At 50.7% G+C, this 25,708-nt stretch overlaps 1 protein-coding gene across 7 annotated transcripts in view; it reads right to left on the reverse strand.

Annotated features, from left to right (window-relative positions):
* Positions 1-1,006: 1,006 nt before the first annotated feature.
* Positions 1,007-25,708, reverse strand: part of ARHGAP23 (Rho GTPase activating protein 23) — a 74,538-nt gene continuing 49,836 nt past the window's right edge. For 5 of the 7 annotated variants that reach the window (XM_079134717.1, XM_079134714.1, XM_079134716.1 and 2 more), the window contains 8 exons: positions 25,008-25,086; positions 21,647-21,720; positions 21,283-21,372; positions 20,529-20,654; positions 13,654-13,695; positions 13,091-13,187; positions 11,087-11,121; positions 1,007-3,421 (listed from right to left, as the gene is read on the reverse strand). In XM_079134717.1, coding sequence (XP_078990843.1) covers positions 2,399-3,421; positions 11,087-11,121; positions 13,091-13,187; positions 13,654-13,695; positions 20,529-20,654; positions 21,283-21,372; positions 21,647-21,720; positions 25,008-25,086 — 1,566 coding nt within the window. In that variant the 3' untranslated portion in view covers positions 1,007-2,398. The remainder of the gene's footprint in view (positions 3,422-11,086; positions 11,122-13,090; positions 13,188-13,653; positions 13,696-20,528; positions 20,655-21,282; positions 21,373-21,646; positions 21,721-25,007; positions 25,087-25,708) is intronic. The other 2 variants (XM_079134715.1, XM_079134720.1) reach the window with 1 other exon arrangement.

A 25,708-nucleotide genomic window follows, 5' to 3' on the forward strand; every position in this document is an offset into this window, starting at 1 on the left:
TACTGAACCACTGAGCTACATCCCCAGCCCTATTTTGTATTTTATTTAGAGACAGGGTCTCCTCACTGAGTTGCTTAGCACCTTGCTTTTGCTGAGGCTGGGTTCGAACTTGTGATTCTCCTGCCTCAGCCATGATTCTCCTGCCTCAGCCTCCTGAACTGCTGGGATTTCAGCACGTGCCACCACGCCCAGCTCTCCTTTATTTTCAAAAGACAGAGAACAAGGTTTTGAACTCTTCTCATTCAAAGCCTACCAGTCTGTAGACACTGACCCAGTGGGAGGTAACACCATCCCAGTGTCCTCTGCCTCGACTTGAGACTTATCCACCACTTACTTGCAGAGTGATCTTGGGCAAGTTACATTGCTGCTCTGCGCCTTAGTTTTCTCACATGTAAAATGGAGATAACAACAGTGCTGAGCTCAAAAGAGTGTTGGGTGATTGATTTGCCCGTGACCATTAAAACCCTGGGAGGCTATACCTGCAAAAACACTAGCTCTTAGCTCTGCAGGGGTCAGGGGATTCAGCAATTGAGCTTCTTCCAGCTCCAGGGCTCCTGTCTAGATTCTCTCTCTTGCTCTTCCTATAGATGCTTCCAGGCTCATCAGAGGCAGCCTGGAAATGGCAGGGCAACTAGAGAGCCATTACAGAAGGAAGCCCACCCCATGTTATAAGCTTATACATGTGACTTGGACAACAGGCGGGCAAGCCCCATAGTCCTTTCACAGCATTATCTGGGCCTGGAGTGCCTATGATGACACCTGCGACCATTTTGAAGGTCCAGGCAGCACTGAGGGCCACTGCTGCCCCTCCAACTTGCATCTGCGGCTGTGTCACTGCTCACGCCAGCCTCCCTGGACACTTAAAAAAAAAGCCACCAGGAGAAATAGGTTTGCCTCCACCTTGCCACCACCTGGTCCACCCCTTCCCTCCACAGTACCTCACTTGTCCCCCACCACAGCCCTGCTCTGTCCCACTCCTCCCTCCAAAACAAGTGACACTGCTGACTTGTGCCTCAAGGAAGGCCATTTATTTCCAAGATATAGACTGTACTTTTAAGACAGGACTTTTCAGAAGCAGGAAATCTTAGTTGTTGCTTAGAGAAGTGTGTCAAGGACACAGTGAAAGGACCCATGCGGAGGTGGGGGAGGGCTTTATCCAACACTGTTACAACACTTTTTTAAATGAGCAAAACATCTTTAAAAATCCTTATAAATTCTTTATAATATGTTACACATTTAGAGACAATATTTACAATAAAAGGCTGGGAGAAGGAGGAGAGAGAATCTACTTTACAGCAAATCTTTGCATAAAACAAGAGGACTGACAGACGTGGCAGAAGGGTTCACGACCCCACCTGGGCTTCCCTGGAATGAGTGAGGGTGTAGGGGGCCTGGTGATCCCAGGTTTATTTACAATGTGAAGGGGCAAGTGGGGGCCGGGTCCCGCCCATCCTGCAGGAACAGCCCAACAAAAATCAGTGTGTGAGAGAAATGGACACCAGGGCTGTTCTTGAATATTCCCCTCCTTAAGAGAAAGTGGGGGTCTGCGTGCCTGAGCAGTGGAAGAGGCTCCGCTGGAAGAACAAAAAGGAGGGAGGTACCAGCAGGGGACCCAGGACCCTGCCCAAACTGGGCAACAGGGAGTTCCCCATGGTCAAAGAGCTTAGGAGGGTAACTTAAGAGGTTGACAAAAGGGGGTGTGTGGGGTGTGACCCTGGTGAAGGCTTCAGTCCCGTCTCTGTGAAATGGCCCCAACCCCTTCTCTGGCTGTGAGAAGCAGGGGTAGGATCCCTGTGTGCACCAAAGGCAGGGACCCGGGGGGCAGGTGGGAGGACAGGTGGGGGTGAGGGCAGAAGTTGCTACTGGAAACACCTTTCGACAGTGACAACACACACACACACACACACACCCCTTTCCCCCAGGGGCGCCCCTCTCCTCTCCTCAGACATACATACACACCCCCCTTAGCTATGAGCTAACCGCGGGGAGGGACAGAGGAAAGAAGCAAAAAGCCAGTATCACCCACTATCTTTCCTTTAGTCTGAAACTTGGGGGTTTCGGACTAAATCCACACCCCATGGTCATCAAGGGTCTCTAAGTGCAGCCATAGCAAGGCTAGAAGGGCAGACTCGAGTCACGTTTTCAGGGAGCACCGGCCTCCGCAGTCCCTCTCTCCTCCCTCCCTCTCGTTACCTCGATGCGGCTCTGCTGGCAGTAGCGCCCTCCAGTCCAGCCTGGGCTTCTCCTCCGCCACCCCTTACCAGTTCAGCACACCAATCAGCGCGCCCTGCAGCCCCGGGGGCGGCACCCGGGGGCTACGGAAGAGTGAGTGCAAGCCAGCGGAGACCCCAGAGGGGTGCTGGGGAAGAGTGGAGTCCGAGTGACAGGGAAGAGGGTGTCACAGACACTGATGGAGGCGGGAGGCGGCCGGGCGGCGTGGGGGCTGGTTCTGCAGGGCCCCCAGGTCTCCCGGTGGCAGCGAAGCGGCGGACGATGAGGCCCGCGCCTTGGTGGACTCTAGGCTGCTGAGGCCGGAGTCCTTGTTGTCACTGTGTGCCCGCACGCCCGCGGGCTCCGGCCCCCCACCTCCGCCCAGCTCCTTCCATTCGTTGAAGTTGAGGTCGGTCAGAGGGCTCTGCACCACCACGGTGTGGCGGCGCCAGCTGCTCCGGCGCCGCCGCGTCTCAGGCGACAGCGGCCGCCGTAGCCGCACCGCCAGCATGTCGTCGGCCGTACCGCGAAGGCGCAGCCGCAGCGCCTCCATGCGCGAGGGCCGCGAGCCCAGCGCCGCAGCGGCCGCCGGGGGGCGCAGCGACTCCTGGCTGCTGGACGAGGCCGAGCCCGGCAGCTCCGGCGCGCGAGCGCCCCCTCGGCCCGCGCCCGCGCCTTCGGCGTCGGGACGGCTGCGGGACAGGCGGCGCCGCGCAAGGGTGTCGCAGGGGATTAGGTGGTGCGAGCTGAAGGAGGGCCGGCGCGCCAAGCGACCCCCCGGGCCGGCGCCACCCTCCGTGTCCGTCTCCACGTGGCTCAGCTCGCTGCGCTCGTCGTCCGCCTCGTCCCCCGCACCCGCCCGCCGGCCCCCGGCGCCCGAGCACACGCTGCGGTCCATGGTGGACAGGGTGGAGTAGCCCGAGACGATGGAGCGTGTGTCGGCGGCCGGCCGCTCCTCGGGAGCCGCCGGGGGACTGAGGCGCCCGGGGGCCTCGGGGGTAGCAGCGCTGGGCAGCTGCCCCTCTGGCCGCTCCGGGGGTCCTGGCGCCGGCGCCCCGGGCTTGTGCGCCTCTTGCTCCGAGTCGTCGTCGGTGCTGCTGCCCAGCCCCCGCGCCTCCCGCCGCTTCTTCCGCTTGCGGTTGACCGCCGAGATGAAGGAGATCGCCAGCATCTCCCGGGCATATGGCTCCTTCTTGGGGGCCCACGAGCCCTGTTTCGGGAGACAGGTCAAGATGAGGAGTCCGGGCCCGATGGCCTCAGCGCCCTCCACACTACACCCAGAGCCACTGCACCCATCCGCAACAGGCCCAGACCAAGTTGGAACCCATAAGAGCATATAAGACCTTCCTCCTCCACGCCCAGGTACGTGGCACGCCTGTGATCCCAGCACCAGAGCCTGAGGCAAAGAGGATCCTGAGTTCAAAGCCAGCATCAGCAATTTAGCGAGGCCCTAAACAACTCAGTGGACCCTGTTTCTAAATAAAATTTTAAAAGGGCTGGGGTTGTGGCTCAGTGGTTGAGTGGCCCTGGGCTCAAGCCCAGGGGAGGGGGGGGGGCGCGAAGAGAGACGTTCCTCCTCCATTCTTGTACTAGCTGGAGTGTCACCATCCATGCTGAGAAGCCTGTTCACCCCCTGTGGCCTTAATCCCTGCTCACAGCTTCCCCCCCCCCCCCCCCCCCCCCCCCCCCCCCCGAGCTGGGATGGGTCTCTATCCCTAGATAAATCTAGATAAATCTTTTTGACAACAGCCCTGGTTATTGTCTCCCCACAGTGCCTAACACTTGACAGTTTGAGCCCACTTCACATACACAGTCCTGGTTGGAATCACCAGAGCTTCCTGCACACTAATCCTCAGTGCCAAGCAGACACCCAAGCTCCCTCTCCACTCACCTGTTTGGGAAACCTGCATTTCCACCTAACACAGCAGGGCCAAGTACACTCTCCTTTTCCCACCCAGCCAATCCCCAACCCCACATCAATCTAACCACCAAGCTGGCTGCCGAAAGTGCCAGAAGAATTCTGTACAATCCGACAGTTTGCAAGGGAGCCATTCCTTCCACCCCAGCTGGGTGCACCAGCCTCTCCTCCACCAGCCCGTCTGCTAAATCCTGGGGGTTTGGTGAGGGCCTCCCACTCTCTCCCAGCAGAACCTATGCTACCCATCATGGCCTCCTGGATTCTGCTTTTCATCCTCCCTATCTGGTCTCTCCTGTGCCCTTGGGGGAGTTCCCCAGGACTCTGTTCTCCACTTCTCTGGAAAACAACATACGAGGCCTCACTGTACTCCTCCACTCTCCTCTGAGCTCCAGAACTCCTCTTCCAACTGCAAATTCACCTCTACCTGGGTGTCTCCTGGCACCTCAAAACTTACCCATCTTGGAGCCACGTTGTTCTGCCTGCTCCACCCCGAACTGCCTCCATTCCTGTTCCTGAATTTAAGGTGGCCCTGTGACTGCTTCCTTTCCCAGCTGTCCACAGCCAAGTCCTCTCAGTTCTCCTGAGATGGCTCCCATGGCCAGTTCATCCTCGGTGTCTTCCTGTGCATCCTCACTCTGCCTTTTCCAGGCGATTTTCCCTCCTAATAGGACTCCTGCCTCCATCCTTGCTCAACCTGGTCACCCCCTTCTCCAGAGCTATCACTCTGAAGCAAGAATCTGATCCCCTCTCAGCTTTGCTCCAGACTTGCATGTCCCCACATCCACTGGGACAAGCAATTCCTGGGGTGCACACAGGGCCCTTCACAATCAGCCCCAGCCTCCCCAGCATAGTGCCCTGACCCCAATCCCAACCCAGCCTTTACTCTGGAGATACTGCCCTACCAACTCTTTGAAGTGACATGCCCTTTTACATTTTAGGCAACCATTAACATCCCCTCGCCCTATTTGGTAGATCATCTGATCGAACTACCCTTTCAAGCCACCTGGTTCCAGCACAGTGAAGTCAGAGTGATCTCTTCCAGGGAATGCTGAGTCAGCAGATTATTCACATAGAGGAGAGGTCAAGGGGACAATCCAGGAGAGGCTACTGGAAACTGGCGCTAGCAGAAGCAATTGGGTGTGAATAAGATCTGGATGCAAGTCATTGTAATGAACTTTTCCCCTGCCATAGTGGTCTTATGCTTGTCACCAAGGTGACAAGCAGAGGCTCCATGGATTGGGTAGATAAGACCCCTGCAGCCTTCCTTTGGTCCAGTGTATTCACCATGCTGAGCAACTGCTAGGTATCATGCATGTGTTTAGAGTGGGTTTACTGGAACCCAGCCAGGGCTGAGAGACCTAAGCAGAAATGAGCCCAGTTCAACCAGCTAATGATTAGCTGGCTGTTTTTACCCACTGCTATGGACTGAATCGTGTCTCTCCCAAACCTTATGTTGAAGTTCTAACTGCCAATATGATGGTATTTGGAGACGAAGCCTTCATGAAAAATTTATGCTTCAGTGAAGTTAGAATGCAGGGCCCTAATGGTGGGATTAATGCCCTTACAAGAAGAGAAAGCAGTGAGCTTGCACGTGGTTTTTCTCTCTCTCTCTCCCTCTTTTTCTTCCTCTACCTTATAAGGATATGCTGAGAAGGTGGGTGGTCATCCACAAAGCAGGAAGGGAGTCCTCACCACAAACCAACATGCTGGCACCTTGATCTTGGGCTTCTAGCCCCTAGAACTGGGGGAAATGTCTGTTGTTTAAGCCACCCAGCCACAGTATTTTGTTATAGCAGCCCCAGCTAAGATACCCACCCTGGCGGTCAGCTCTAACAGTTGTGTGTGGCTGTGGGGGTGGGTCTCTCTGGGGCAGGCACTGTTGTAATGGGTTCTGTCTCAGAGGACAGGCACTGGAGCAGACAGCTAGCTGGCTGTGAGACCTGGGGCAGGTTACAGAAGTTCTTCCTGCCTCTTTCCTCAACTGCAAAATAAGGCTGATGCTGTCTCCAGCTCGCAGGGCACTTGAGAGGGTTGATAATTCTGAGCACAGTAATATAGCAAGTGCCCAAAAAATGGCAGGTGTTACTATTGTTGGGTATTTTAAACTCAGCAATCAGTGACAACAGGAGACTTCATTGGTGAGAGCTGAACTGCTGCCTTCACTAGCAAGCTGATTATCAGCCTCAGGCCTCCAGAGAAGGGCTCTGAACGAATTTGCTACAGGATTTTTGTGTGAAGGTCTTCTGGAGCGGGGGTGCGGAGCTTTCCTCTTCTGTTTTGTTTGCAGGGTTGAGGCTTGAACCCAGGGCCTCGCACATGCTAGGTAAAGCACTCTACCACTGAACTTTTTTCAACTTTATTTTGAGACTGGGTCTTGCTAAGTTGCCCAGATCAGCCTCAGCCTCCAGAGTAACTGGGATTATAGGTGTGCATCACTGTGCCCAGCTTAAACAACAATTTCTTTCTTTCTTTTTTTTTTTTTTTTTTTTTTTGTGGTACTAGAGGTCTAATCTAGGGTCTTATGCGTGACAGGCAAGCACTCTACCACTGAGCTACATTACCTGCCCTGTCCTGTGATTTCTGAAGGTGCCTTGAGACCCAAAGTGGAGGGGAATCCTGCTTTCCAGTGTCTGTGGTTAGTGCAAATATTTTCATGTGGCCAGATAGTTCTCTTTCCGGGTCGGGTCATGAGGAGGTTACTTCTGGGGCTTAGGACAGGATGAAGAGACGAGGAACTTATCAGTGGGGGGAACGCCAGACAGAGCCCCCTGGGCCAGCCGGGACCTTGGGCTGGTGACTGTGGGCTGCATAGAGAGCTGAACAGGAGTGAGGAACCACCAGAGAAGACAAAGGGGGCTACTTCCCCAAGAACTTGGAATTAAGATGACAAAGGAGCCAGGCATGGTGGTGCACACCTGTAATCCCAGGCCATTCCTGTGAGGCAGGGGGATCAAGAGTTCAAAGCCAGCCTCAGCACTGGGTTCCTCAGCACCACATAAAAATAAACAAATAGAAGTATTTAAAAAAATTTTAAAAAGCCAGCATCAGCAAAAGTGAAGCCCTAAGCAACTCAGTGAGACCCTGTCTCTAAATAAAATACAAAATAGGGCTGGGGATGTGGCTCAGTGCTCGAGTGTCCCTGAGTTCAATCCTCGGTACTATCCCGCCACCGAAAAAAAAAAGATGACAAAGGAGCCTTCTGGTGTTAAGCTGGTGTGCCCAGCCATGCGGAGCTAAGAGTGGCCTGTGATGTGTGCTGGCTACTCTCCCATCAGGAACACCCAGGACCATCCTCGAAGGGAGGCAGCATGGGAGTGTGACTGTAATTTAGGACATTGACCCACCTGGGTGACCTGGGTAACAACCCAGTTGTTACATCTAGAACAACGGTTTCTGATAAGGCTGGAAGCCCCCTTTTCCACCAGAATCTTCCCTAGAATCAGCTGTGTCAGAAACAAAACAAGAAGCAGTCTGATCTGCCCCACGCCTCTCGGCCTCTTGTGTACCTGTTGGTGGCAATGACCCCATGGAGCCTCCCAGGAATGTGGTTGACAATGCCTACCTAGATTTTAACCAGGCAACAGAATCAGAGACTGCAGTGATGAGTACTGCGCCTGTTCCCACCTATGGAGGCTCACAGCCTGGTGGGGGCCAGGCCCACGGCAGTCCCTTCCTGATAGCTGAGCTGAGACTCCTCTTAGATGCTTGGTGGCTCCTATCTGGATTCTGACTCCCAGAATTTCGTGCATCAGACTACAGAAACCACCTGCTACACATACAATTCGATATCTGTCACCTTGACAGCCATTTCTGTCTATTACTTAATAACCTGGCAGCCTGGTCTGGGCCTTGGTTTCTCAGGGGCTTGATTCCCTGATGTAGGCTAAGGCCAAGGACAGATCTAATTCTTGGGCCAGAAAATCAAGCCCCAAAGCAGAGGATCGATCAGAACTCACACCCCAGAGCATTCTTCAAGGAAAGAAACCATCTAACCAGCTCCCCACTCCCCAGTGCCTTAGAACATGCCCAAACTTCCAGTTACTTGAACCTGCTGAGCCTTGGTTTTCCTATCTATAAAATGGGGATGGTACAAAACTTGGGTCCTTTGTGAGGATAAAATGAAACAGGTATTGGTATAAAGTTCTCTGCATAACTGCTGGCATCTAGCAGGTGCTCAAGAAACACGAATTCACTTCTTGTCTCACACTGCTGATTCTGAGTAACTCAGGGTCACAGTGAAGTCTGAGTAAATCTATAGTAATGAAGACCCACTTTCTGAAAGGTGTGTTCTATATTCAAGGCCTGGTGACTTAAGAAGAGGGCCCCCTAAGGAGTCCCCAAACAAATGTGGGAGGCAGGCAGGCCCAGAACCTTCTTGTGTCTGGGGAGGCAGGAATTTCATCCCCAGGAGGCTTCAGTGAAGTGTGGCCTGTGAGCTGTAGGGAGGTTGGTGCCACATCCACTGCAGACAGGGTATGGTGACAACAGGCAAATAAGGGTGACTTCTGGCTAGGGGGCTTTCCTGGGAGTGTGGAGGGCCATACCCAGCAGGGCAGGAGAGGGCTGATGGCTATGAGCTGGCTCCAAGAGAAGGGGTCACAGCCTTCAGAGGCCCCCTCCCTGCCCAGATGCTCCCCAGTTCCTCTAGGAAACTGGCCTGCTTTCTTGGGACCCATGTCAGACTTCCCTTACTCTGCCCAAAGCTTTCCCACCTCCTTTGCTCTGAGCTGAGGACCCACCTGCTTCACTGAGAAAAGAGAGCCCTTGGCTGGTAGCCCAGCTACCCTCCACCCACACTGCCCGCAGCTGTGCACCCCTCTCCTTCCTCTCCGTTTCCCTGGGGAGGTGCCTTCTCCAGAGTGGTTGGCTCCTGCCTGGGGGATGGGGCTCCAACTCTTCTAACCCAAGATTCCCTCCAACCTCAGGGTTTTGCTCTGTTTGCTCTGAACATCAGTTCACATTTGGCTTCTCATAAGAGCTGTCTGCACATGCTCTCTTCCTTCCCTCACCGGGGAGCCAGCGTGTGAACTCTTTCCACCTGGTTTCCGCCTCTACTGTACCCCAGACCCCGAGATGGCTAGTCATTTGCTCATTGGTTTACTGTCCTGCTCTCATTCGAAGAAAAGCTTTGTGAGATCTGGAACCCATCTGCTTGGCTCATTGTTCTCTTTTCAGTAAGCAGCACAGTGAAGACACAGTTGATGCTCGATAAGTATTTGTGGTGTGACTAAATGAATACCCTGATCTTGAGACACACTGTCAAGTTCTACTGACAGGCTAATGCTGCGCTGGCCTCACAGAATGAGTTGGAAAGTGTTCCTTCCTCTTTCATTCTCTGGAAGAGATTGTGGAGAATTGGTTTCTTGTTTTTTGTTTTTGGTGCAGGGGATCAAACCCAGGGCAAGTAGTCTAATACTAAGCTACATTTCCAGGCAAATGTTATTTTTAAAATAAGTATTTAAATGACATTTAAATAATGATAATTTAAATATTATGCTAATATAGTTGTATCTGATACATTCTGAGAAATGTATCATTAGGTGATCATATGGCTTTGTGAACACCACAGTGGGTACTTACACAATCCTAGATAGTACAACTTACTACATAATTAGGCAGGGTGGGACCACTGTCATGTGTAGTGTTGTCAACCAAAATGTCATTATATACTGAATGATTCTATTTTTTTTTTTTTTTTTTTGACCACCCAGTCACATCCTCAGCCCTTTTTATTTTGAGGCAGGGTCTCAGTAAGTTGCTTAGGGCCTTGCTAAGTTGCTGAAGCTAGCCTCAAACTTGCAATCCTCCTGCCTCAGCCTCCTGAGTTGCTGGGATTACAGGCCACCCTGCCCAGCTTTATTTTTAAATTATACTTTTGTATGTGTGTGTGGTATTGGTTTAGCTAGAGGTTTACCAATTTTATTGAACCCAATTTTATTGCACTCTATCACTCAACTACATTCCCAGCCCCTCTTTTCAAAAGATGTATTTTTTGACAGGGTCTTATTAAGTTGCCCAGGCTGGCCTTGAACTCATGATTCTCCTGTCTTAGCTTCCTGAATTGCTGGGATTACAGGTATACACCGCCATGTCCAGATTTGGAATGTTCTTTGTTGGAAGGCTTTTAATTATAAATTCAATTTCTTTAATAAGGTATATGACTATTCAGGTTATCTATTTCTTCTGATGTGAGTTTTGGTAGTTTGAATTTTTCAAAAAATTGGTCTATTTCTTCAAAGTTTTTGATTTTAAGAGCATAGAGTTGCTCAGAGTATTCTCTGATTATCCTTTTAACGTCTGTGTGGTCTGCAGGGATGTCCCTATGTCATCCCTGGTATTGGTTATTCCTATCATTCCTCTTTTTATTGTGTCAGTTTTGCTAGAGGTTTACCTATTTATTTATTTATTTGTTTATTTCCAAAGAACCAACTTTTGGTTTCATTGATTTTTCTCAATTGTTTTCAATTTCATTGATTTCTACTCTTATTTTTGTTAATTCCTTTCTTTTGCTTGCTTTAAGCTCCCCAGAGACCTTAAAGAATATTTATCATAGCAAACATAGTTATTGCTAAGCCCATTTTACAAGATGAGGAAACCAAAGATCAGAAAGATTAAACAACTTATCTAATATCCCTAAACCACTAAGTGGCAGGGCCGGGATTCAAACCTAGGACTGTCTGAATCCGGAGCCTATGCTTCCAACCCCTGAACCATGCTGCCTGTCAGCCACTGGACTCCCAGGCTAGATCTTTCTACTACACCAGATGCCTCACCAAGCATGGCAAGGAGTATGGCTTCTCTGCTCACCTTGGACACTCAGCATTCCCCACCTTCCCTCCCAGGAACCCTCTACTTCCCTCATGGTCTAACTGCCCATCTAATTCTCTTAACCAAAAAACGGTGGGTGGGCTTGCTTGGGGGGGCTGGTCAAGCCTCCAGAATTGCCTTGGCACTTACCTTGGACTTGGCTGAGCTACAGGTGGTGGAATCTGCTGGTGAGAGACACAAAGAAAACTGAAAGTTAGATGGGGCAAGAGAAGGCCGAGCAATGTGAACACAATTCTTTGGCCTCAGAGGCTTCAGAACCCAGGGAGTTCAGAACTCTGAGATCTCCCCAGGCCTCAGGAGTATGATGGAGTCTGATGGCATTTTCTATGGGATGGGGATGATGTCAGTCACCACTTCCTTCAGAGGCAGGAGGTGACATCAGGCTGTCATCCACTGAACCCTTCTCATTTGCCCAGGGTTAAGGGCAAGGGGGTGCTTTGCCCGATTCCTGCCCCTCCCCCACCTGTCCCTGTTACTCTGAAGCGCTGGAGAGAAAATGCCAAACACCAGAAGCAGTCCATGGAAACCACAACAGTGAAACACAGCAAGTCACAGATGCTCTGGAGAAATGGAGACCACACAGTGCATAGAGAAGTGGGTGCCACATCCACTCTTAGCCCCCACCCCCCAGGACATGAGAAGGAAGAGGGACCATATAAATGACTGAGTAAAGGGGTAGAAATGAAGTGAGTGGGACACAGGGGTACAGTGGGCTGGTGGTAAGAGTCCTGATAGGTTCCACCTCCAGAGCAAGGTTCACCTGCCCTTGGGGCAAGGTCCCCATTTATATCCAGAGTCATGAAGGAGGGTGACATCATATTTGTGTGACTAGGATACCACTCCCTTAATATCACTGGGGTGGAGGAGGAATCAGAAACAAGTCCTGGCAGTGTCCTCTCCAAGGCTGGAGAGAAAGGGGATTGACCCAAGGGCTCCCAGGGTCCAAGTGGGGAGTGGGCAGGTGCGGTTAATCCACACTCTCTGGCAGGCAGGTTAGAGGCCCCCAGCCCCCTCCCCCTGCACACGGTGAGAAGAGCAGGATGGGCTGACTACACGCGACACACACGGGGCAGCGGCAGCAGGTGATTAGAAGAGACGGGGGGCTCCTCTGCCATCCCCCCAGGTCCTCTGGCCCCTCCCCCAGTCTACTTCTCCCAACTAGGGTTATGTGGCGTGCATCCTCAGGGACAGGAATGGGGGACATGCTGTGTGTGTTGAATGGGGGACAGTTAGTGGCATTCACTTGCTTCTGAGTGATAGAATTCATCTTTCCTCTGCTAGGGGGTCCAGAGGCCCTGAAACAGGACTTAGAGGCTGAGTGACTGAGGCCCTAAATGGAGGCAGAAACTACAGTCATAGAAAGGCTTCTGCGGGGGCATCATTGGTCCCTGAGCTGGGTCCTCAGTCAAGCCTCCCTCCTGTTGGACAACCCAAAGGAACTGGGCTTGGCACAGAGAGACGGCCACAGCTTTGAGTTGTGAAGGGCAGCCACTTGATGGCCAGATCTCCAGGCAAGGGGAGGCCAGGCTTCCTGCTCCAGAGAAGGGGCATAAGGATGGGAGGGGCAGGTTGAGGGCGGAGGGGTCAGTTGTGAACAAGCATGGGTCACTGGTGTGTCTGGGTGGGGTTCTCATTGCCAGGGTCACTTCTGCCTGGCCCAATGCCTGCCCAGCCTTCTTATAATCACCCGCCACTGTTAGTGACCGAGGCCGCGAAACCGCACTGTACCCTTTAAATTTCCAACAGGTCCGCTGGAGGAGGGAGGCAGGGAGAAGAGAAGAGGGCAGGATGGAGGGGGTGGGAGGAGAGCGTGGGGGAAGAGGAGGAGGGGCAGGGTGCAAGGAGAAAAGGAAGAAAAATTAAAAAGAGGAACCTGCCCAGAAGCACACAGCTGGCCCCTGAGGACTCGGAGGCTCAGGAAAGAGACCGGAGCAGGAGGTGAGCAGCCTCTGCACAGCCTGCACAGCGGCAGCTGAGCGACAGGAGGCTGGGCCTCCCCAGACAGGGAGAAGGCCTGGCGACAGCCCAGTCTCTGGGGTGAGAACCGGAAAGCTGGGCATCTGGCCAGGTACCTGGGGCCCTCAGGAGGGCAGAGACCACCCCTCCCCATGCCCTTTCAGGCCCCACACTCACCTGAACCTGGGTCACCAGGGGGCACTGTCCTGCCAATGTTGGGCAGGAGGTATTCGATGTTGGGCACTGACTGAGGCTCTTTGTCATCCACAGGGGTCTGCAAACAGGAGGGAGGGGTCAGCCAGCATGTCCCCAGATGGCTAGACTTCAGAGCCCTCAGAATGTGGTGTGACTGACGAGGGCCTAGGTCTCCTCCATCAGTCTGGGCTCACCAGGCAGGCACTCTTGAGGGGCAGGCCTTACCATCCCCACAGGACTCTTGTGCTTTCCCCAACATGGTGGAATCCCAAAGGCTCCTTCAGCTGAGGGCAAGAGCTGTGTCTCCCCCATCAGACTGGAGCTTCCTGTGTCTTCCACAAAGGATGGGAGGGCGGAGACTGGGTTTCCCTAGAGCAAGGCCTATTTCTCCCCCACTCAGACTGGGGCTCATGAAGCCAGGACTGTTTCTCCTCCCTCAGACTGGGGACACCCCAGGGCAGGGATTTCTCCTGCAGGAGTCTTGCTGCCCACCCGGCCCCCAGGGCCACTCAGAGTGGATGCCACCCACCCTCTGAGTCACTTACCCGCTCCCCCTTGTCCTCATCGTCACTGAAGAACCAGTCTGACTGCAGAGGAGAGAGAAGGAAGGAATGAAATCAGCAGGGGAGGGGTGGAGGGAGGGTGGTGAGACAGGGCTCCTCAACCTGCTGGCCCGAGGACCCACCTAGTGGGAGGGTGCCCTTTGAGAGGGCTCAGAGGGAGGTTGGTGGATCCCAGAACCTACTCTACAAACTGTGAGAAACCCTAAGGGAGAGAAAGGGCGGGACCCTGGTGTGGGAGGGAATTGCAGACTGGGGAGGGAGAGGGTGACAGGCCCCAGAGAGCTGCTTTTGCTGTTTTTCACAGTCCTGGGGTCGGAGTGGGGGGCAGGAGAGCCCTCTAGTGCCAGCCGAGGGTACTGGGGGTAGAAGGCCAGACATGGCTGCTGGAGTTGAGGTGCCCAACACCATCTGTGCCATCCGTGGCTACACTGACAACTGCGATGTCACATCCCTGCCCAGAAAAGGAAAATGCCTGGAGAATGGTGTTAGGAGCTTCGCTGAGGGGCAGGCAAGCAAAAGCTTTCTTACAAATAACAGGATAGAGAATAAAGTAAAAACCTCACACCTGCTGAGGACTGACTCAGTGGCTGAGCGCTTGCAGAGCCTGTGTGAGGACCCGGGCTCTGTCTGCACCTCACCGAAAACAAAACCAAAAAACCCAAATCAAACCAAAACAAACAAAAAGGCCAGTTAGCGCCCGCCTGTAATCCCAGCAACTCAGGAGGCGGAGGCAGGAGGATTGCAAACTCAGGGCCAGCCTTGGCAATTTAGCAAGATCCTGTTTCAAAAAACAAACCAAAAAGTCCTCACATTTAAATATATCTTGGGAAATTTGAGACTGTTAAAGGAAAATCATTCTGAATCTAAACTTTTATAAACTGCCAAACTTTCATTCAAATTCACATGAATATAAAGCTATTCTAGGACATCAGAAAGTTTACTACACAAAGATTCTCTTAACTGAGTACTTGAGGAAGAAATGAAATAAATCCAGGGTGAAGAAGTAAGCTCTGAGAATGATGAATAAACAGCATAGAAAAGAGTTCTGTTAATCAAAATAAGCAATGAAACTCACACACATACACAAACACACAGAATGCATGCACGACAACTGGAATTCAAATTCTGAGGGGAAACCAGAGATGGGTGAGAGTAACTAATGCACTTGGCTTTTAAACTTGAAAGCCATAGACACTAATAAGGTTTGGGAATTGACAGTGACAATTAAGTCTAAGTACAGGTTTCTACAAGTAGGTGGTAATTTCCAGAATAAAAATAGAATATATAATTTCATATCAGGAAAATAAATAGTTCAGTCTATCTGAAGCAAGGAAGGATGGACAAGAAAGGAAATGAAGTGAAAAATACAGTAAACAGAAAACAAAATTTAAGATGGCAGAAATAAGTCCTAATGGTCTAAAAATTACAACAAAATAAGTGAATTAAACTCATTGATCACAAGTAAGAGACCACCATACATGCCTGCAATCCCAGTGGCTCTGGAGACTGAAGCAAGAGGATCACAAACTCAAAGCCAGCCTCAGCAATTTAGCAAGGCCCTAAACAACTTAGCGAGACCCTGTTTCTAAATAAAAAGTTTAAAAAGGGCTGAGGATGTGGCTCAGTGGTTAAGCACCCCTGGGTTCAATCCCTAGTACCAAAAAATTTCAAAAATTAAATAAATAAATAAAAAGTCAGAGACCAAGGGTTATATTTTTAGGTTAAATATATGTATGCATGTATGTATGTATATGTGTATATGTGTGTGTGTGTGTGTGTGTGTGTGTGTGTGTGTATCTATATATATATGGTCAACAAGAGACATTAAATGAGACAATGTAGAAAGCACAAAAAGTCATGAATCAAAGAAAAATGTTATATATTGGTAAAAGAAACAACAGATCAAGGAGTATAACAAATCATATCAGAGATGCATCTAACATCCTTTTCTCTCTTTCTTGGTACTAGGGATTGAACCTGGGGCAATTAATGACTGAGTCACACCCCCAGCCCATTTATGTATTTTATTTAAAGACAGAGTCTCGCTGAGTTGCTTAGGGTCTGGATAAGTTGCTGGGGCTGGCTTTAAACTCACAATCTTCCTGTCTCAGCCTTCCGAACCGCTGGGATTTCAAGAGTGTGCCACTGCACCTGGCTAACATCTCTTAATATGTATTAAAGAACAATTCATAGAACTATAGGGACTAGAAAAATTAAATATGGTAGGTTAAAAAAAAAAAAAAAGATGCTCTGGGCTGGGGTTGTGGCTCAGTGGTAGTGTGCCCACCTTGCATGTGTGAGGCCCTGGGTTCGATCCTCAGCACCATATAAAAATAAAATAAAGGTATTGGGTCCACCTACAACTAAAATTTATATATAAAAAAGATGCTCTGAACAACACAAAGAACAAGTCTAATCTAGTGAATACATCTAGAATCTTGCATTCAACAATTAGAGTAAATATATTCTTCTAGAACACACATGAGTCATTCAAAACCAACCATGGTGGAACTCAATAGCTCCTCAGGAGTCAGCATCGTACAGACTATGTTCTCTGCTCATAATGGAATAAAATGAGAAAGAGCAACAATTAGAAAGTGCTAAACACTCCACAAGACTTCACATGTCTGGAAACATAGCAATGATACCTTGGAGTAATCTTTGCATTAAAGAGGAAATCATAATGTAATTACAGAACACCTGGAGCTAAATTACAATGAAAGCACGACAGGTAAAAATCTGTGGAGGGGAAAACCTCAATGACTTTGCATATAAAATGACTTTTTAGCTAGAACACCAATCTATGAAAGAAATACTCGATAAGATGGACTTTAAAATTAAAATTAAAATTTCTACTCTGTGAAAGACAAGCTAAGAGGATGAGAAGACAAGTCACAGACTGGGAGAAATTATAGGCAAAATCTACATACACATCTGATAAAGTACTGTCATCCAAACCAAGAACTCTTAAAACTCAACAACAAGAAATCGAACAACCTGATCAAAAAAATTAGCCAAAGACCTTGAATACCTCATCAAAGAAGAAAGACAGATGGTAAACAGGGTATGAAAAGATGCATTTCATCATGTGTCTTCAAAGCAATGCAAATTAAAACAACAATGAAGCCGGGCCTGGTGGCTCATGCCTGTAATCCCGGCAACTTAGGAAGTTTCCAAAACTTGGAAGCAACCACAAGTCTATGGTTTGGACAAGTCTGTCCCCCAGAGGTCCCCACTTGGTCCCCAGAAGGCACTATTGGGAGTGGTGGAGCCTAGTGGGAAGTCCTAAGGTCATTGGAGGGGGTGCCCTTGAAGGGGGCTGTGAGACTCAAGAGGCCCTCTCTTCCTCTTCCTCTTCCTCTTCAGCTTCCTGGAGGATGAAGAGAGCAGATTTCCACTTCCATGCTCTCCAGCCGTATCGTGCATCCTTGCCAGAGGCCAAGAGCCATGGGGCCACTCCATCATGAACTGGAGCTACAGAACCTCAAGCTTTTGTCTTGGGAAGTCAATCACCTCAGATGCTTTATCACAGTGACAGAAAGCTGACTCATAGGTGAATGGATAAACAACCTGGGGTGCATCCAGACAATGGGGTACCGAAAAGAAATGAGCTATCAAGCCATAAAAAGACACGAAGGAGACTTTAGTGTATATTACTAACTGAAAGAAGCCAATCTGTAGGACTCCAACTACATAACCTTCTGGAAAAGACTGGAGATGGTAGAAGGACCGGTGGTTATGGAGGTTGCTAGGGGTAATCTGGCAGAACACAGTGGGTATTCAGGGCAGTGTAACCTGCTCTGATACTGTAATGGTGGATACAGATCATTACATATTGGTCCTAACCCACAGAGTACTCAGGAGTGAGCCCTGATGTCAACTGTGAATTCCTGGGCTCACAGTTCAGCCCTGGGTGATTATGTCACGCCTGTAATCCCAGACACATGGGAGGCTGAGACAGGAAGGTCAGCCTCAGCAACCTCAGACCCTGTCCCAAAACAAAACAAAAAGAGCTGGGATGTAGCTCAGTGGTAGTGCCCCTTGGTTCAATTCCCAGTATTAAAAAAAAAAAAAAAAAAAAACCAGGAAGTTAATTGGAAGTTTCTGGGTTGCTCATGACCCTCCAGAGGAATTCACACTCATTGATGCCACTTGGCGTTTGCATGTGCTGTCCCTCTGCCTGGACATGCTTTCTCTCTGCTTACCTGCAGGTTAAGTACCTGTGGTCTTCTGAGACACTTTAAGAATGGCTGATGATACCCAGGACTATGCAGTGTCCTACTGTGGAGCTTCCCTGTACAAAGCCCAAAGCATGAAGAAACACTGCCTTTACTGGCAGTATTCTCTCAGAGCAGGGACCACAGCCTGGTCACTCTGTGCTCCCAGCACCTGGCTCTACCTCCAGCATGAATATCCATGATGATGGCCACTCACACAACACTTGTAAGTACAGACGTTCACTCATGCAGCCCTTTCAACAGCCCTACGTGGTAAATGCTGCTAATATCTCCATCTCACGGATGAGGGACGATGGGCACCAAGTGGCCATGCAGCACAGAAGGAACAGACTGGCTCCAGAGCCAGCTCCCTCAACCTCTTCACCAGGGCAATTTTGTCTCCTGGGATGCCTTTAGCAATGTCCAGAGATATTTCTGAAGGTCACGAGTGGAGAAATGTCCTGGCATCTAGAGGTAGAGGCCAGGGATGCTACAATACCCAGGACGGCTCTTGCAGTCACTAGTACTGAGACTGAGAAACTTCAGTCATCACTGTTCACTGAGTGAGTAAACGGACAAATGACCCGAAGTGAGGTGGTCCCTGGGTACAGCAGACTTAGTAAGTAGGATGGACTGGTGGCAACTTCTGCCAGGAGGCTCACACCTGGGTTTGCTCTCAGCTCTGCTCCGCCACTACCTTGCCATGAGCCTGGCTCCTCATGCCTCAGTTTCCACCCCTTTCATAGTGTGAGCCATGCTGACCAGGCAGAGCTAGTGATAAAGCTCCTGGGACAAGCCAGCTATAGGCTGCAGCTTTGACTCCCAGCAGGAGGTGATGTTACCCCGTAACTCCAGCAGTCAAGGACTGGCCTCGCTCAGAAAAAGGGCCAATTCAGTCTCTGCCACAGTCCAGTCCCTGCCCAGGTGTGACGGACTGGGCCACTTGGGTGGGCAGTCTCTACGGGCCTGTGGAAGGGTAGCTCATCCCCTTGACAATCGGAGGAGGAGAATGAAGGTCACCAGCTCAGTTCTCAGGAATGAATCCCTGGGTGCTAAAGCTCAGCCTGACATCCTCAATTAGCAACTCACACATGCGTGCACTCCTACATTCATTCACAATCTGAGCGCTCCCTCTGGGTCAGGCGCTGGGCTCTGCTAGAGACAGAGAGACCCTCCTCCCCCACTCTGCTCAGTGGGCTCTCAATAAGTCCCAGTTCCACACCGCTCTCTCCCAAGCAGCTGGTTCGGCAGCATGACCTCATGGGAGACTCCAGGGACTCCTGTTGCATCAGAGCTACACTCTCCCAAAGCCTCCTCAGGATTCTGGCGCTGCCCCGTCGCCCCATTTACTGGGCTGAGCGCAAGCCATCAAGCTCCCTCTGGAGGCCAGATCCCAGCCATGCGGTGAAGGAGGGAAAAAGCAGTCAAGGCTTATTCCACTCACTGCCTCACTTCCCTGACCCAGAGCTGCCCCCAAAACCAGCTCCAGGAGGGACCCAGAGTCTGCCCTCCAGGTGCGTGAGGAAGGGACCACAGGCTTTGGGCAGATGAATCTGGGTTAAAATCTTGGGATTGCCACTTATTAACTGTCTGAGCTTGAGCAAGTCATTGCCTGAATCCATTTCCTCATCTGTTAAATGGGGGTAACAGGACCTGGTCTTTTCATCCCTAAAGTGTCTATGAGCCAGGCACGGTGGCGCATGCCTATAATCCCAGCAGCTCAGGAGGCTGAGACAGGAGGATCACAAGTTCAAAGCCGGCCTCAGCAACTTATCGAGGCCCTAAGCAACTTAACAAGACCCTATCTCAAAATAAAGAATAAAAATTCCTGGGGATGTGGCTCAGTGGTTTGGCACCCCTAGGTTCAGTCCCCAGTATTCCCCCACCTCCCCCCAAAAAAGTGTCTCTGAGTGCAGGAGTGCTCCAGCTGCACCTCCTCTGATGACCAGCTGCCAATCTTATTTCAGGGGCAGGCACAGAGGAGGGACCAGAGACTCCATTGGTTTCAGTGATTCATAAAATCATCCCAGAGCCCCCAGAAGCCGATGGTGGCGACTTTGGGTTTGGCGGTGGAAGACCAAGGCCTCCTGCGCCCTCTGCTGTCCACTCTGAGTTCTCTGGCCTTCGTGGACAAGGGGCTCAAGGTGCCACCAGGAAGCCAGGAAGGGAGGTCAATCAGCCCAAGACACACAGCACCAGGGCAGGATCCTGTCTCAAGCCTATGTGCCCTGCCCCATTTGCCTCTTCCTTACCCCAGGGCCAGCGGGGCTCTGAGGGCCAGGTCAGGCCTCTGCACCTGCGTGCTGGTATGCAGACATCTCTCCAGGAGCGCCTTCTGAGGCCCTCCTGCATTCACCACTTGTACCCGCCAAGCCAGGAGTACCCTCCCTGCCTCTCTTCCCTCTCAATCTCATTGGCATCTTGGGCCTCCTGGATCTCCTGCTGAGGACCTGACATCCTTGAAGGACAGGGATTCTAGGATTCATTCCTGTTTTGCCTTGAAACGCATCCTGTAGCTGGGAAGGCATGCACCACCCTAGCAGCATATTCTTCAGCTGAGGAATCCTGGCAGGAGCAAGGTGCTTGGGACATGGCCAAGTCCCAAGGCATCAGGGCACGTGCACAGAATGGGCTGCTTACGTGCTGGATCAGCGTTTCGACGATCTTGTAGCGGTCAGGCATGTGGGTCACCATGTCCGTCATATTGTCCTCAGATGTCCTCACCAACGTTGGCCCAAAGACCAGGGCCAGGTTCCGGGGCTCCATCTGGGCAGTGGAGGGAAGCAGACCAGGATCAGTGCACTGAGCTCTGACCTCCAGCGCCTCTCAGTCCTCTCTCACTCTAGACCCCTGAGGTCTCCATCTCTAGCCATATCCTGAGCGGTCCCAGCTTGAGACTGGAGAGCTCTTTGCATGGGCTTAGAAGTGCCTGGCAGGGAGTGCACAGGACAGATCTTAGCCCCACTCATGCCCAGGTCTAGCAGCTGTGAGCAGTGCTCAACCTGGACATCTGTACAGGGTAACCCTGAGTGGCTAGTGCTAGCAGTGGGGGATCTTGGAGTAGGAGACATGTTGAAAGATTCCAAGGGTATTTTAGAAGTAGGAAAAATCCTGTTACTCCTCTCATTCTAGCCACTGCAGAACCAAAAGACATATGGAATTCGATTAAGGAAATGCAATGCAAGGGCTTTGAGCTAGATTAGAGGATATATTTCCACCATTCCCAGGGGACTGTGGCTGTCTGCTTCTGGAAGACTCTCAGAGACTCTGGGGGGAAAGCACTGGGTGCAGAGGAGGACAGAACGGTCTTGGGGAGGAGGCCTTAGAACACTCAGGAGACCCCTCAGGAAGTCCTGTGCTTCCCCCGGAGACACCCTGCTGCAGCCCCACCCACCTTGTTCTTCTCTGAGTGGTCGGCAATGGTCTTGAGGTGGCCCACAAGGAATTTGAGCGTCTCGTAGTAGTGCCCTGGGAGATCCCGGATCTGGGGAGGAGAGAAGGGCGGGGGTCAAGTTGTGGCAGCCTCACCCCACCCTCCTACGTGCCAAAGGGGCTCCACTGCCACGCCTCAGGAGGCTGGAATCCACCCTCTAGCCCCCGTTTCCTGTTAGAGCTGGGGAAACTGAGGCCCTGAATGGAGAAGGGCTTCTCCCAGGCCGCAATGGGGGCTCCCACTGGCTCCGCCCGCTGGGAGGCGCTCCACCCTGCACCTCGCCTTCTCCTGTCTGCAACCCCTGCTCTCCACAACCCGTCCTCACCAGCTTCCGCAGCGTCTTCATCCGTTCCCTCGAGTCTTCGATGCGATTGGCCTCAATGAAGTCATTGTATTTGTCTAGAAAACAGTGACACCTCCTCAGAGGTGGGAGGCGGCCCCTTCCCCACTCAAGGGGGAGCAGGAGCTGCTTCAGGCCGGCTGAGGAGGCCCTGCCACGAGGGCAGTGCTTCGTGCTCCCTGCTCCAGTTTGGGGGAGCCCGTGACCTTATGTTCATGTGGCCAAATCCACTACAGCTGTTTAGGTGTGCGCCTGACCTGACTGGCTCAGGTGTGTTGTGTGGGAGGAAATAAGACCTGAGCTGCGGGTTTGGTGACACGTGCCTATGATCCCAGCCATCCGGGAGGCTGAGGCAGGAGTATTGAAAGTGTGAGGCCAGACTGATCAATTCAAGGAGATCCTGTCTCAAAATAAAAAATAAAAAGGGGTGGGGAAGTAGCTCCAGGCGGAGCATTTGCCTAGCATGTTGAGGGCCCTTAAAAAAAGGAATGTAATGCACCTTCTCCAAAATTCCCCCGGGAGGCTAGGGGTGTGCCTTGGTGATCAAGTGCATGCTTAGCATGTGCACGGACCTGGATCCATCCCTAGCTCCAAAAAATAATATAAAATTCACCCAGGTGAGAACAAGATTTGTGTGTGTGGTATCAGTAATTGATCCCAAGGGCACACTGAATCACGTCCCCAGTCCTTTTTATTATTATTTTTTTATTTATTTATTTTCTCGTGAAACAAAAAGAAAAACACGTTTATGCTCAGTTGCTGAGGTTGGCCTTGAACTTCCCATCCTCCTGCCTCAGCCTCCCAAGTTGCTGGAACCAGAGGTGTGTGCCATTGTGCCTGGTGCCAAGAATAATTTTTAAAAGAATGGTACGGGCTGGGTAGATAGCTCAGTTGGTAGAGTTCTTGCCTTGCAAGCACAAGGCCCTGGGTTCAATCCCCAGCACCGCAAAAAAAAAAAAAAAAGAATGGGGAGGGTGGATGCACACTGCATCACACTGCGGATCCCAGGTACGTGGCCAGCTTTGGGCCTCAGCAGAAGACATAGGGCGGTGAGGATGAAAGGCAACAATGGGGGATGTTCACAGGATGAAGACGGCATTTGGATGGGAAGGTTGATAAATGTCCCTGTGACAAGTGGCCACCACTGGTGTGTGGGGGGTCCATTTCTATCTCACACAATATACAAATAAATTTCGTTGTTTGATAAATCAAATACATAAAATAAGAGATCACTGAGGAAAAAAAATAAAATGTACATGAGATACAGAATCTACTAAAGAAAGATGAACAGTTTTGACAGTTTTTTAAAAAATTGTTTTCAGTTTCTAAACTGAAAGATTTAAAGGAAAATGGCAGACCAGAGCAAATACTGGCAAAAACCAACAAAGGATTAGTAGTTAAAGATATGAAGAATTTGCCAACCACAGGTCAATACCAAAAAAAGATAACCCAACAGAAGAATGGGCACACAGTATGGATACATGACTACAGAAGAAATAGAAAAAGTCAATAAATTAATAAAAAGAGATTTAGCCAGGCACAGTAGCACATTCCTGTATTCCCAGGTACTCGGGAGGTTGAGGCAGGAGGATGAAAGTTCAAGTCCAGCCTTGGCACCTGAGAGAGACACTGTTTCAAAATAAGAAAATAAAAAAGGCTAGGGATGTAATTCAGTGGTAGAGTGCTTGCCTGGCATGTGTGAGACCCTGGTTTTAATCCTCAAGATGGCAAACAAGACAAAGAAAACAGAAGAGATTTATTTTATTTCCCTAGTAATAAGGAAAATAAAAAATGAGAACAATAATGAGATGTTATTTCCTGTGGACTAGCAAAAATTTTAAATATTAATAATAATACAGGGCTGGGGTTATAGCTCAGTGGTAGAGCACTTGCCTAGCATGTGTGATGAACTGGGTTCCATTCTCAGCACTGCATATAAATAAAATAAAGGTCCACTGACAACTAAAAAACAATTTAAAAATAAATAATATGTGCGAAGCCCCAGGTTGAATCCCTAGCACTACAAAAAATAAAATAAAAAACAAAAAATTGATAACACCCAATGTTGCTGGGGATGTGGGGAGACGCTCACCTGTGCTGTTAGTGGTGGTATGAACTAGGGGCTGCTAAGTGTGCAATTTGACATCAGCTCTCAATGATCTTTAGCAGGACACTGACCTAGCAATGCTACATCCAAGAATGTAGGTGTGCAAGGACATGTTCAAGGAGTCACAGGAACAGCAAATATTTGTAATAGCAAATATTTGAAGACAATATTTGTCTTCTCTTTCTCTACCCATCAGTAGAGAAATTAGTCTATTCAGACTATGTGATACCATGTGGTTTAGAAGAAGAGTGAGAAGGGGCCTCTCTGCAGCAACATCAATGCATCTCAAAATTACAACCCTACTTTTATTAAGAACAACTCAAGTTGGGTGTGGTGGCACACCCCTGTAATCCCAGTGGCTTGGGAGGCTGAGACAGGAGGATGGTAAGTTCAAAGCCAGCCTCAGCAATTTAGTGAAGTCCTAGGCAACTGAGCAAGACCCTATCTTAAAATAATAAAAAGGGCTGGGGATGTGGTTCAGTGGCTAAACACCTCTGGCCCTCTGCCAAAAAAAAAAAAAAAAAAAAAAAAAAGAAAAGAAAAAAGGACAACTCTTTCAGTGGTGCGCTGCAGCTGTTCATACTGGCTCCTGAGAGCAAATTGTGAGCATCTCTTCTTAATTCTGTTGGTGACATCATGTTAGTGTCTTGAAATGAGTTGCAGTGGGAGTATTTACACCACAGTAATTGGAAAATACGACCAACTCAAGCTTTTTCCCATGAAAGCCAGATGTTAAACTTTTCCAGCACATCATTGAACTGGCCCGACTCCAAAACCAGCAGGGGCCTAGGTGTCTCTCTCATGTGAATAAGAGGGTCAGGAAGGAAACATGACAAACTTACTGAGCAGCTCAGCATGTGGTCAAGAGCTGAGTCGGGCACAATCCTGGCTCTGCCACTCACAGCCTGAGTGCCCCTGGAAGTCACTTTAGCTCTCCGAGCCTCTGCTTCCTCGTGTAAAGCAGGGAACGGGAGCTGGCTCAGGAGTTGTTGTAGGGAGCGTGCCTGGCCCACAGCGGGTGCCCAGAAAGCATCAGCTGAGACCTCTGGGGAAAGCAGTGCCAGCCAGACAGGGCCTCTGTGGGTGACGTGATTCACATCTGTACTAGCCAGGTTTTTTACATGTTTCTTTTTCTTTTTAACCGAAAGACCATACCCAACAACTCAAATGGAGAAGTGCCCCGGGTCCAGGTGGACTGCCGTCCTGCCCCCTCACCTCCCACTTCTGCCCCCTACTCACCATCGGTGAAAAGAGGCTCCGGCAGTTTTCGGAAGAAGGACTTGAGCAGGCTGCTGATCACGTTGAGGTCTTGCCAGCGCTGGGGAGGGGCAAGGACGTCAGGCCGCAGGAGGGCCCACCCCATGTACCCAAACCCCCCACCCAGGTCCAGGCCTGGTGGCCAGTCCAGCAGCCCACGCTGCCATGCCAGTGTGCACAGCTGGCCTCCGCTTCTCTCTGCTCCAGCCAGCCCAGTGTTGCAACATTTGCCCGTCAAGGAAAGGACCGTGAAGAACGGGGTGAGCAGGAGCCTGCCCTCTGCACCTCTGTTGGACCAATAAGTGCCAGGCTCAGCTCCTGCCTCCCAGTGCTCCCCATCCACTGAGGAGTCATCCCCAGACGCTCCCTCTTTCCCCAAGTCTAAGCACCCCTGGCACAGCAGTCACGTGCCTGGCTCCCTTCTGTCTCAGGTCCTTTGCACCTCCTCTTCCCTCAACTGCAACCTCTGCTAGGTATGTGATGGCTCCTCATCCTGCCTACCTGCTGCAGCCAAAGTAGCCATGGGCAACTGCTGCCCTGCTGATTGTACCACAGCCCTGACTTTGTTTCTTCTGTGGCACTTACCACAATCTGTCATTATTCTGGTTTTGTTCCCTTGTTCAAGCCTATCTCCCCATGGACGATGTGCCCTGTGAGAGGAAGGAATTCTGTCTACCTTATCT

This window comes from Sciurus vulgaris (genome assembly GCF_902686455.1).
Source record: "Sciurus vulgaris genome assembly, chromosome: 3".
NCBI classification, from domain to species: domain Eukaryota; kingdom Metazoa; phylum Chordata; class Mammalia; order Rodentia; family Sciuridae; genus Sciurus; species Sciurus vulgaris.